This window comes from Pagrus pagrus, assembly GCF_965226575.1.
Source record: "Pagrus pagrus genome assembly, chromosome: 18".
In the NCBI taxonomy this organism is placed as follows: Eukaryota; Metazoa; Chordata; class Actinopteri; order Spariformes; family Sparidae; genus Pagrus; species Pagrus pagrus.
Genome location: NC_140202.1, coordinates 11006769 through 11019845, shown reverse-complemented (window position 1 = coordinate 11019845; position 13077 = coordinate 11006769). Strand labels below are relative to the sequence as shown.

The window sequence follows — 13077 nt, the reverse complement described above, 5'->3', positions numbered from 1 at the left end:
TTAGCAGTCCATCCCTGCCCATGACTTCAATTGATTTCCTCTGAGGAGGAGCAGGTGCCATCCATCAGCAAGCTTTGGCGTTCGCTGGCGCGGTCTGCCACCGGCTGTCAATCAAGTGACACTGGCAGAAGAAGCGGGCTGGCTGAATCTGTGACTGGTGCTTCCCGCGTTCAGAAAAGTTTAATCCTCCAAGGGTTTGGTGAGAGTGATGAAAGAGTCGAAGAGAGTGGCAGGGCCGTGTTGTGGATCGTAAACACTTCTTTCAGTAGAAGAGTGTTAAGAACTTTGATATCCAAGCCTGAGTCATGTAAGCAAGACTAGCACAAATACACCTTCAGGATTATGAATCCTTATTTACCTGGCTGACACAGCGGGTGGCAGGCGGGCGAGGCAGAATGGTGATTCCTCCTGGATAAGCCTGTGTCCTCTGTGGGGATTACCCCAGGTGGAAAATCATTCCTGGCACACACAGTCATTCACCTAATCTGGTATTAGAGTCAAGGACTCGTGAGAGGCAGAGAGTCCCTGTGCATCCAAACTTTGTACCATTCCCCCTGCAGAGTCCACCATTTGTCCCACTGTGGATTTAAAATTTATGGGATTGGTGTTTCCGTTTGCGACTACACCAAAAATGTCACAGTGAAAAGGGACTTGAGATTTGGCGAGACTCTGAGCGTGGTTGAGAGTGCGTGCTGTGCCTTTATGGATAGCGCAGGGTCATACTGTCTTTATATAATATTCTTCAAAATCTGATAACACGAGAGATCACTGTATTTCCGCACAAGCAGGGGCACAGGCGGAGGAGAAAGTTCCCTCTGTAAAGTTGTGAAAAAGGAGGACGGTGAGGAAGCGGAGTGTTTCATCACTAAGAGGTCAGCCAAACCTTGTAATCCAGTTTTTCATCGCTAAAGAGCCACCCTTGTCCATCTGCCAAATTGCATCTAGCAGCTAGTTGTTGCAGATTGGGCGTTTTTAGAGCCCTAAAAGTGGCCCTGCCGAATGCTGGCACAGTAGGTCACCAACAAAATGGTCGTAATCCACTCAGCAGTGGGGGCTAATGGTTCCAACTGGCATCAGACACTGAACAATTGGTCACCTTGCTCTGGACACATACTGACACATCATAATGGGGTTGTGATAGTCTCATACAACAGGATACTCAAAACTCAGGGTAAATATGGGTTACAAAACTTTTTTGGGAACAGGTGATTCAGATTTATGTATATACTTAACATACTCTTCGTCTGAACTGCATTTTAAAGCCACAGTCAGGCACTGAAATCAATGTGTGTGGGTGCTATAGAGGTTGTGTAACGCACCTGGCTGGTTTTGATGGATTCTCTCTATACTGCAGTGGTGCACAGGGAGCACAGAGCACTGTGGAAACCTATTGATCTCAATCAGAGAGTGAGGGAGAGCTTGTCTCCTCACTGCAGCAAACTTCCTGTTTCACTCAGCAGAGTACAGTTTATGAGGGGGGAACTGCCAAGACAGCACACCGACGAAAGGGAGCATCTGAAAACATGTTTGCTGTTGGAATAAAATACTGGGAATGTTTGAAAGCACGGTATTAATCTGTTAGCTCATTGTGTAAAGGTCTACGTACTCCGCTTCAGCTGTGCTCGTTAAATGAGAGATTTGTTCTGTTTGCACTATAGTTAATATTTAATGAAAAGTTGTTGGAAGAGATTTATGAAATAAAAGCATTTGGCAAACATGCTGCTCTGCTGTTGAACTCAGTCACACCTGTGGGTCAATTTTCCTTGTCTTTTTCTTGTTTTTGTGTTGTTACAGTGTTGTGTGATGAAGTTGTGCCTTTTCTATCAAGAAATAAAAATAAGTTTTTAGTCAAAGTGCACTTCATGCTGTTTTGCTATAAGTAGGCTCAAAGGGATTAGACAGTGATTTTGCAGCTTTGTAACAGCTGAATCGGTCAGGCGTGTAGATTTTAGATTTCAATCCTCCGGTATAGCACACAAGTTTCACATAATGGGTCATCTTTTTGGTATGAGGGTAAATAATGTATCACTTATACTAGGAGAGAGTTACTACAAAGAAAATTCAAATTAAAAAACGCAGTGCAATATCCAAAACTTTAGAATTACTGATATGAAAAAGTTAATACTCTGGGAAGGGTTGACCATGTCTTGTTATGAATGAATTATGGTAATAAACTTGACCCAGGAGCAGGTTTGTTTTCAGTGGTGAATATTTATGAGTGACCTTCAACCCTCTAACCACCTGTTCACAACTGTCGCGTCTTAAATTTCAAAACCTGAGATAATATTAAGCAACAATTAAATCAAATATATTGGCAAAATAAAAAGATTATGGTTGGAGCAGGTTGCTACCAAGAGCACATTAATGTGGATGTTGCAGACTTCATTAAAAAAAAAACCCAAATTTTTTAATTTCACCTGCAACTGAGTCATGATTAAAGGCTAAGATGTAAGGCCTGATTACATTTCTGTACAAAATAAGACAAAATGTTGTACTATTTTATTGCAATAAAAGAGAGAGCATTTAAGGATAGACTTACTGGTGTTTGAACATATTAAGAACAAGCAGAGGTATAATATGAAGCACACTCAGAAGTCAGTCAAACTTCATATAAATGGTTCTTTGGATCTAAATCCTTAAATCTATGGGGCCAAGATTTGAAAGATTACCTTAGATGTTTAAAAACTTTGTATTAAACAACATGGAGTGAAGAGCGTCTGTAAATGTATTATTTGTATGAGTAACAAGTCATAAAATCTGCAGGTGACAACTCATTCAAATCTGTAATGTAGCAGAGGCACGGCAGACCACTATGGAAATACGTTCTATTACCTTTAAAGGATAACTTCACCCAAAAATAATAAATCAGTCATTATCTACTCACCTGCAGATGGATAATCAGGTGAGGTTTCGTAGTCCACAAGACATTTTTAGAGCCTCCAAAATCCCCTAGATCCCAAATTGATTTGAAAAAATGTAAATTACACCCTTTTTTATTCTAACGCTTCACTGTAGGTGCTAAGATAACAGCATAAAAGGGCCTAAATAAGGTCTTTTCAGATCCTATGGGATCTCAGGGCTTCTAGAGACTTGGATTACACTGAACGAGCTGTATGGAGCCATTTTATGTATTTTGTCCAGTTCTTTTTTATACGTTTTAAAACAAGTCCCCATCTACTTCAGTTGTTTAGGAGAATGCTACAACACTGTTTTGCTGTGAAGCTCCAGGAAATGTTTTGTGGATTATGAAACTTCACCCGACTTTCCATCGGCATGGAAGTGAATAGATAATGACTGAATTTTAATTTTTGGGTGAATTAATCCTTTAAGTGTTTTGATCTCGTGTTTATGCCTAACAACTTGTGTTACATGCTATTTATAGTCTTTGGGTTTTCTTCTTTCATTTTGTCAATATTTGCCCGAGTCTGTATTAAATCAAATCAACTTCTTGCACTGATGCCAGAGATTAATCGTCCATAAATCATGAGTAAATAAATGCACTATAAAAATACCACTTCAGTTTAAAGCACTCACATCTCTAAGCATGCAGATGCTGCACTGGAACTGTCAGCCTCTTTAAAGTCATGTATCCTGTGCATCATGCAGAGGCTGAACTCTGACAGCCAAGGCTTGAATTCATTTTTTGATCTAATAAAAAGCGCATATGAGAGCTCCACTAGAGTTTTCCAGCCTGGAGCTGTGTGGCACAGTGGGTCAGTGGGTCATCAGCCTGTGAGAGCCAGCCTCATAATAAGTCAAGTGATGAGAGGGACCACCAGCAGCAGCTCTCCTCCCCGAGGCAACAGGTTCCTCCTCACGCAGCCTAACTGTGCCCTCCAGTGGACACATCCAGCGGTTCTCGGCGCTGGCGGGTCACAGATGTCCACAGTTGCTTCGCGCTTTCTTTTTCAATGCGGGCTTCAAATTATTGTGTTGTTATCAAGATGCTCCCAGCAGTAAAACTGTTGCTCGGATTAAACTTTGCTCTGAGGAAATGCATCCGCGTGTGTGTGTGCGCCGTCCCCCTCTCCTCGGTGAGGACACACAGGGCAGTGCGTTTGTCTGAGCGGCGCTGAGAGACGCGCAGCGTGGAGGAGAAGTCCTACACAACTCAGAGGAAAAGGATTTGGGATTTATTTCAACGCTTTCAAGGGTTTGTATCCGCTTCGTGTTGCTCTGAAAAGTTTAAGGTGTGGGTTTGAACGTAGTCGGGGAAAAGTTTGGTGACTTTTGTGAAACACGTTTTCAAACTCTTGGGCGCGCACGAGCTTTTGTGTTGAAGTTTGGATCGCGCGTAAAAACAACTTTTTAATCAAAATGTAATCTCAAACTCCTCTACCCAGTTTGGATGAGTTGTGTTGTTTGGATGCGATCCTGATTCTTATTCCCATTCAAGATGCTTTTAAATGCGACATGCCAACATCTTTGTTTGTCACATGTGGTCACACTAAGTCGTACAGTTTCTGCGGTTGATCTCATCCCTGTGATCAAGCCTCGCTGTGTAAACAGGCTGATTTCCCTTCAAACATTCAAATGAGCAGCAGAAGTTTGGAGGGAATCAAGTTTTCTTGCACGGAGCTGAAGTCACTGCATTATTTCTCGGCTGGATAACAGTGCATGACTTCATCCATCATCTTGTTTGTGTGTGTGTGTGTGTGTGTGTGTGTGTGTGTGTAGGTCACCTCCACTGTACCTCTGTGGTGTGAAAGAGCAAGCACCTGCAGGGCCCTATCAGTGGCCAGAACCCCATTACTGCAGTATGGGCAACTTTTCCAGCAAGGACGGCCACGGACCTACAGGTAGGTCAACACAACAACACACACACATACACAAACTTATGAGTAGGGATCGACCGATGTGTTTTTTCAGGGATGATGGCAATTATTAGCCATCAGGAAGGCAGATAAACAATAGTTGGGACCGATATTTGCAGTAAAAATGAATGAAAGTCTAAATAACAAGTGAGGGAAAGTAACTAAGTACAATTTACTCAAGTACTGTATTTAAGTACAGCTTTGAGGTACTTTTCTTCCATGTTTCCATCTTCTGCGACTCCATTACATTTAATTGGTAACTTTAGTTACTTTGCAGATTTAGACTGTTCAGTGTTGATTGGCTAAAACGTGTGATGTGTAACCAATCAGACAGTGTTGTGGACGGGACACTGAGTGACACTACAGAGGGGTGACTGACCGAGATTTGGAAAAAGGCTGAAGATCAAAACGATAATCGCCCAGGCTGATAATCAGTTTATCCCTACTTAGAAGCCTGCAATTCCTTTTTTTAAAAAAACGTACTCTGATTGAATAACTTCCATTGAATCTCCTTTGTTTTGTAATCAGAAATGTGGCATTACACACATACACCTGGCAATGTGTGTGTTCTGAGAATAAAGCCATCAAGCCTCGAGGCCATGACACATGTAGTAGAAGGAGGGTGGCACGGGAAAAAAGAAGAGAAATACAGGAAGAGAGAGGATGCTGGAGACTGTATGAAAGAGGGGTGGATAAGGGGTAATCAGGAAATTGAAGGCAACAAAAGGAGAAGCAAGCGGAAAGGCTGTGTGTGTGTGTGTGTGTAAGCAGGAATCTTGGCAGCCCTCCTGCGTGTTGCTCAGTGAGTGGTCATTCTCCTCGCGTCCCTATGTGATTCGTTCTGGCCCCGCCGGGCCAGCTGTGATGAATCGGCAGAATTCCCCAGCTCAGCACAAGGGCAGTGGATTAATCATAGGAAGCCTAATGCTATCTGACACACACACAGAACTCAATGGGCACACACACACACACACACACACACACACTCTCTCATTCAGTCAATCTGCCAGCCGTGCGCATGGTTGGATGAGCACATTAAGGTCTGGAATGAAGAAATAAAAAGCAGGGGTGGCATGAGAAAGTTATTAGACAATCCTGTCATTCTTTACCAGTGATTTGGCCCTTACAGCAGGTGGTGCATGGCTTCCCAACTGTTTGACCGGTGCTCTTACATCACGTAAGAAGAAAAAACAACAGTCTGCTAGCAGTGAGGCTTTTGTCCAAACAAGGACAAGTAGGAAAGAAAGGAAAAGAGACATGATGCACAGTGGTTCCAGTAGTTTCTTCAGTTATTATTGGAGGTTTTCTAATATGGGCAAGGAACCCTGAGCCAGAGAGTAAAAAATCACTTGTGTTATCATTAGGGTGTCAAGTTTGGGGATTTATTAGCGTCCGACTGCTGCAAATTCGGGGGATATTTGTCCTCTGTGTACGTGTGTGTTCCTGAAGTTAGAGAATGAGCGCCGCAGCGACATTGCGGATGAGCAGTCCAAGAGGAATGTCTGTATTAAAGCATTCATCTTCAGGGGCATGGCCTGGATGTTTGCTGGCTAACGAGGGCCTTGCTGCTTCGGTCACCTCAATGAATGGTGTTTTCAGTGTCAACATGCCAGACCAGTGACTACTAATCTTTTTGTTTCCTTCATTCGCTCCGTGATTCAGCTGCTCTGTCTGTTGTTTCAGTCTGTTTGGCTGTGTCTCTGACACTTATTCATAACTTTAAAGTCTCACTTCATTTAAAATACTTTTATTTTTTTGTTTCTTGGATGTTTGGCCTTCAGTTTGCAAAAGTTTACAATACAAGGCTGTTTTTACATTCACATGCTGAATGGGGGAAGTTAAAGATTGAGTGTGATTTTGTGACATCACAACTTGCCAATCGCAGTCCAGTATGCATTAAGGTTGGGCGATGTCTACTGAATGGGCCTTTTATGACATCAGGAGTAAAACATTGCGATGGATGATGGCGTTGTTGGGAAAGGGGTAGTCACCAATTCTTATTCTGGTATAGGCCAGTGTTTCCCACACATGTATTTTATATTTTCTGATCCATTTTAGCATATTACACCTTTACAATCTCCAACAAGGGGGAACTTGTTTTACATGTGAGGAGGCAAGCCCTGATATTAAAACAGCTAAATCCCCTCAGAGTAAAGGTAACACCTGTTAGCATGTGTAGGTTGTACCGTTAGCAACCAGGTCAACCAGGGTAAGTAGCCATTTTCAGCATGTAGGTTGCTACAGGTGGATGTTGTTTTCCATAGCCACAGTTAACATCCGGTGACTCGGACTAGCAAAGGGGAGTCAAAAATTGGAACGGCACAGTTTTAAATGATGTACGGTAAATTGAGTTATGCACTTTTTCTGGAGAAATTAGATCAGACAAATTATTACTTGAAGCAGGGTATTTTTGTACGCCTGAGAACCTGATTTTGCCTTTCTTATTTAATCTGAAGTCATTCATTCTTTTTTGTCTAGGGGCGCATGGGGACAGTTTCCACACTCCTCCAGCTTCTCCGCAGAGCGATGGGCCTCCTTTCGTGCCTGGTGTCCCCCAGCTCCTTCCCCCTACCTCACCTCAACCTTCCTCTGCAGCCCCGGTTTCATCGCCACCTCCAGTCCCGGTCCTCACATCCAGTGTGAAGAAAGCACAGTCCAGCACCACTCCTTCCACTTCTAGTCCTCTTCCTAATTGGAGACCTCATCCACCAGCCAGCTCAAATAGCTCCACCACCGGCCCTGGAGTTAGCCCGTTGCACAACAAGCCAGGAAGTACTCTGGGTAAAGGACAAGCTGCTTTTGGGAGGAATGGGGGTCCTCCTACCTCCACCCCTCGGACTCTGGTCTCCCAGGGGAAGACTGTGGCCATCAGCCCTACAAAGAGCCCTTCTTCCCTGTGTAGCGCCTCACCTGTGGTGGGCAAGTCTTCGGGGCAGAAGTGGAGAGAAAGGGACAGTGGTCTGAGTCAGTCTTTACTTCCCAGTCAGGAAGCTGGGAATAGCCAGGGTGAGGAACTGGAGAAGCTGCTGGAGGAGTGCAGGACAACACTAGGCATCACTGCCAGTCAGGGTGGGGCCACGAACACAACAGGTAAGAGTCATATAGCTGTCAAGGTTCTACTGTTTCAATACATTTTTCTCCTAAATATGCTTCATATGCCTGTAGAATTGTGTTTGATCGCTTAAACTTTTCATTTCTTCCTGGGCCTAACATTTCCCTGTTTTGAGAAGGGCAAATTCATTTCCTTGACATTTTTTTTGCGTTTGATATGCATCTGATGTCTTCTGACATTTCTGTATCCTTCCCTCAGAGATACTGAAGCATCTGCTGACAGAAGTAAAGAGTTTGAAGAGTACTCTCCAGGTGAGATGTGCTGGAACGGTTCTATCCAGTTTCCTCTTCTCTAAATGTTGGCTACGTTCTTAGTGTGACACTAATGGTATGGAAGCATTTGCTAATCAACCCCCCTAAACAGCGTCTTCATTTGACAATTAAGTAGACCCAATATTCTTGACCAGTGTTTGCTTTCTCTACATTGAATTGGTGTGCTTGGAGCTGTCTCACACATACTGTACATGGCAGTATGTGGTTCGTCTTGTACCCCTTAAAGTAAAACATATTGTTTGGAAATACAAAGGGTTATGTTAAAATGAAATTTAATCTGATTCTATTTTACATATGCTAAATTAGCTCTACATTGCAATATAAGAGCACTTTTTGCTTGGGACATGTAGCTTTAGCCCTATAGTCTTTTAGCACAATTGCATGTTGTACTATATTCTATGATTTTGTAAAAAAAAGCTAACTTGTAATGTTTCCAGCTGACTTTTTTCCCAGTTTTTCAACAAACTCACGGAGGTAACGTTAACTTAATTCACGAGCTAAAGCATCTTATGAAAATCTACAAGCGACAAATACAGTTTCAGCCAGCAGAAATCTAGAAAATGCCATAATGAGTAGCCTGCTTGATTCTGCTCCTGTCTGAAATGAAGGAACCCACTGTTTTCAAAAATTACTATGATTTTCGTGAGTGGTAACTGCATGTGTGCCGTGCTAAAGTGAAACGTTTGACAGACATACTAATGGTAACTAAGAGGAGCTGGGCTCAGCGAAGAGTCAATTAATGACCATGCAAACCCAGAAAATGCCTCAGTCTTGTAAAGATTGTACATTTTTAGTTTTCCATTCCCCACTGAAATCTTTAGTACTATTTTTCACACACGAAGAGAAAACCCTTTTTTTAGCCAATACACCTGAAAGAGTAGTGGATAAATTTAGCAAAGTAAACAGGAAGTCACGCAGTCCAATTATAGATGAGTCAGAGTTGTGCTCGTGACCTTTCCTCCAGGAGATAAAACACCCCGTCACCCTCCGCCCCCCCTGTCACAATAGGCCTTGGAATGGGCCCCGCTGGGAGCTGCAGCTTTCCTAATTGAGGTTTTCCTGTCCTCTGCTTCTCCTGAGAGGCCCGAAAGAGGAAGATCATCGAGATCATCTTTTCTCCGAGTGTTTCTTGTAGAGTGGCTCGGGGAAAGCGAGCGTGTGGTTGTGACTCCCTCTGAAAGGAGAGTGTAAATCGAAAAAGACGGCAGGACACCTGTTGCCTTGTCACAGATTTTATTTAAAGATACGTTGTAGATTTTTGATGAACAAGGAAATGTAAAGACACAGGCATTTACAAAAATAACCCCACTCAATCATCACTTATGACCCACTAGAAGTGTGTGGTGGTGTATTTATCTGATAAGGCACTACTCTCTGCCTGCGCTTATTATTTTTGCTGTGTCAGGGACGTTTCTGTGCATCAGGAATTCTGGAGAAAGCTAGTTGACTCTCAAATACAGATGCTTTGTGATGAAGCATCGGTCTTTGACGACCTTGGAATGAGACTCGACACTCAACTTTTAATGGTGTGTTTACAAACGACAACAGGATAATCCTGCATCAAATGCCTTTAACAAAAAATTGAGAAGTAAAGCTTCCATCACACCCGTTTCTCTCTCTCTGCCTCGGACCCCAACTAAAGATGCTTGTCCAGTAGGGACCCATAAGCTATTTTGGATTGACCCATTCTTAAGTTCCACACCCAAAGTTGAGTGAACCACAAATGTTAACTAAAAAATAAAACATTCTGTAAGCACTCTTCAGCTCTATAGCTCAGGCGTTCCATGCTCTTATGAGGATGGTGATATGCTGCGGTAATTTCCTGTCAGTCGTTGGTTCCAATTCCTGACCCACCCTTATGAGGATTGTAGCCAGAGGCTCCCAGCTTCCTTTTAGATCTGCCACAGATTACAACAGCTGGAATATGACCTACAGTACGCCTCCCTCGACCCCATCTGTATTGTCCCCTGTCCTCACTCCTTCTTTCATTTTGCCATGTATAATTAGAATTATTTTTATTCCATTATAATGCAAGCAAGTGTTCTCCAGCTCTTCTACTCCACACTTCCTTGGTGTCACCTCTTTCTCTACTTGATATTCAATCCCTTCTCCCTCCTGCCCTTCCGTCCTCTCTCCAACACTTTCCCACATCTCTACAAGGGCCGTGGAAATACAAACCCTGCACAGGCCAGCGAAACCTCAGAGAGACTGTGGTGTAGCGCTGAGAGGTAGCCGTGTATTAGAAGTCGGGGCAATCCAACACTTTGTTTACATGGGCCCTCGATAGGGCAATATAAGCTTGCAAAGCTCGACTTTATGAACCCTCTCAGTCTGCTCTGCTGTCCTGGGAGCCTTTTTGTGGAGAGCGGGAGTGCGGAGGAGGGGGTTCACATTCGGCTGTTCGGGAGACAAAACTTGTTTTGTTTTGTGCTGTGCAGCGAGGTGGGGTGGTAGTGGGAGGGGGAGGCTGGCTGGCCATGTGTTTTTGTGTGCGTGCTGCACGTGAGACGGAAGACACACAAAAACGTACAGATGCATTGAAAAAGTCTTGGCTGGTGCAATAGGTTTTTTAGCCTTGTGGGGAGGCCTCTCTCCCTCCTCCTCCCCTCGCCGCGCCTCTCTCCCTCCATTCCCTCATTCTTTCTCCATCAGAGAGCTGACCGCTCCTCCCCGAGCACAAGAACTCCGCACAATTACCCTCCAGCTTTTACTGCAAAGCTCCTCTCTATCTCATCCCTCCCCATTCCTCTCCTATCTGGCTTCTTTTCCTCTTAGTCTGTCCCTTCACTTCCATCCATCTTTTCATCCGACCACAACTTCCTTAAGCCCTTTTTCTTTAACTCTGACCTCTTGTTTTTTGACCTTTTTATCCATGTAGATTAAGTTGCCATTATTCTTCCAGTCACATTCTGTCAGCTAAGCCTCTCCCGTGCACCTCTTCATCTGTGCCTTCTCAAATTCTCATTCTTCGTTCTTTTCCTCTGTCTATGCACACTCATATCTTTGAGTGAATTCTGAAAAGACACATGATTACCCAATGTGCAGCCAACTGCTGAGGATGTTATACGATGTACCATCTGTCAGTGCTTATGTGCACCAGTGTTCAATTGTCTTAACCAACAAAAATGAAAACACTCCATTCATGGCTGGGCTGGTCTGTGTGTGAGTGTGTGTCTGTGTGTGTGTTTGGGTGGCTGGTCAGATTTGTGTTCCCTCCCTCCTGGAGATTTAGCCGATCTGAATGCTTTGGAATCAGTTCCAGGTGAATGCTGCCGGAGATTTCCAGGAATGATCCGCAGGTTCCCTCTGCTCCCTTTTCTCCTCGCTAGGCTGCTCCACCAAAAAGGCCCTGTTCCTGGAGGCCACGGAGGCTGATCACATGTAGAATGAAGATTTAGTGTGTGTGGGATGGTTGGAGGCGGACGGCTGGAGTGCACACTGTGGCTTGGGACCCTTTTCTCTGATGTCTGCGGACATTTAGATACGCAAGTTGCCGGCTCTACCGAGTCATTTTCACGTGCCAGTCGGGGGGAATTTGGCCATTCTTTATGTGCGCGACTGCTGAGGAGGGAATCGAATGTCCCTTAGTAGGTGTAACAGTGTATTCAACCACTTTTCAGAGTAGGTGAAGGCTGGAGAGAGGAACCGTTACAGAGTTGGGATGTTTCCCCAAGTATGTATTAAAAAGATTGGGTGTGGAGGTGAACTAGGGACAGATGGTTGGATGGAACACACACACGCAAACACATAGACACACACTGAAACAATCTCCAAGTGTGCTGGACCCTTTCCAGGAACTCCGACGTGCATCAAGAATAAAGAGTGTGGCAGTGTATTTGTGTGTGTGCCTGTGAAGGTGGGATACCACATCTGGTCTTGCAGTGGGGCACTAGGTCAGCTCTTGAGGGAGTAGGCGTGAGTGTGAGTGTGTGTGTGTGTGTGTGTGTGTTTGTGTGTGTGTGTGAGTGTGTGTGTGTGTGTCTTAAGACTGACAATCCACACCCTTATCTCAGTGTGACTGAGGAGCGCCCCTTCCTGTTTCCTTAAACAGACATGCTCCAGTTGGAGAATCCACGTCCAGATAACAAAAGCTCTCTGAAGAGACCAGATCCAAGTTGGTGTTACTTAAATGTGCACTGTGTAGTTTAGGGGAAGCAATTTTAAAGATCTTCATTGATTGTTTTTTTGTTCATGCCTAAACAAACTGAATGAACAAACTCACCCTTACAGGACTTCAATATAAAACCACTGTCCTATTCTTCATTCGACACATGTTTCCAGGCAGGCCTCAATGTGTAGATGTGTGTGAGGAAACTTAACAATGCGGTTTGGTGGTGAGGTAAAAGAATAATGGAGGTGTACATGTGGGAGAGAAGAAGGGAACATGATATGCATGTGTGTCTACAAGTGTGTGTATGTATGCGTGTGTGTGTGTATCCAGTGTAATCGGCTCCAGCTGTGGTCTTGAGTCACTGGTCAGATGAGGGAGCGACTTGGCTCGGATATCGCCTCCTCCTCCGCATCTCCATCCATTCTTCTTCTCATTACCAACATTCCCAGCCCCGCAGCGCTCGCTCACATCTCCACAGGCAGTTTTTAATCTGTGCATGATTTTGAACCACTTTTATGATCATTCCTCTCTCCTTTTATGATGACGGTGTCTTTAAATGTTCCTTTTTTTTGTTTTGTTTTTGGTAATGATCTGGTATCGTTTACCGTCTGGCATCATTGGTTCGGAGTGCGTCTTTTGATGTCTGTGGCAGTGTTTGAGCATGTCCGAGGCGATAGGCAATGGTACTCTGAAAAACTGGAAACTTTATCTACATCATTCAGTGTCAGAGTTGTTGCCACAGGACACGGTTTCACAATGCTCCCAAAA

At 44.1% G+C, this 13077-nt stretch overlaps 1 protein-coding gene across 1 annotated transcript in view; it reads left to right on the top strand.

Annotated features, from left to right (window-relative positions):
• Nucleotides 1-3912: 3912 nt before the first annotated feature.
• The window catches only part of LOC311273562 (CD109 antigen-like), a 34326-nt gene continuing 25161 nt past the window's right edge, over nucleotides 3913-13077 (top strand). The window contains exons 1-4 of the mRNA XM_084380666.1: nucleotides 3913-4153; nucleotides 4678-4799; nucleotides 7293-7904; nucleotides 8125-8177. Coding sequence (XP_084236792.1) covers nucleotides 4760-4799; nucleotides 7293-7904; nucleotides 8125-8177 — 705 coding nt within the window. The 5' untranslated portion in view covers nucleotides 3913-4153; nucleotides 4678-4759. The remainder of the gene's footprint in view (nucleotides 4154-4677; nucleotides 4800-7292; nucleotides 7905-8124; nucleotides 8178-13077) is intronic.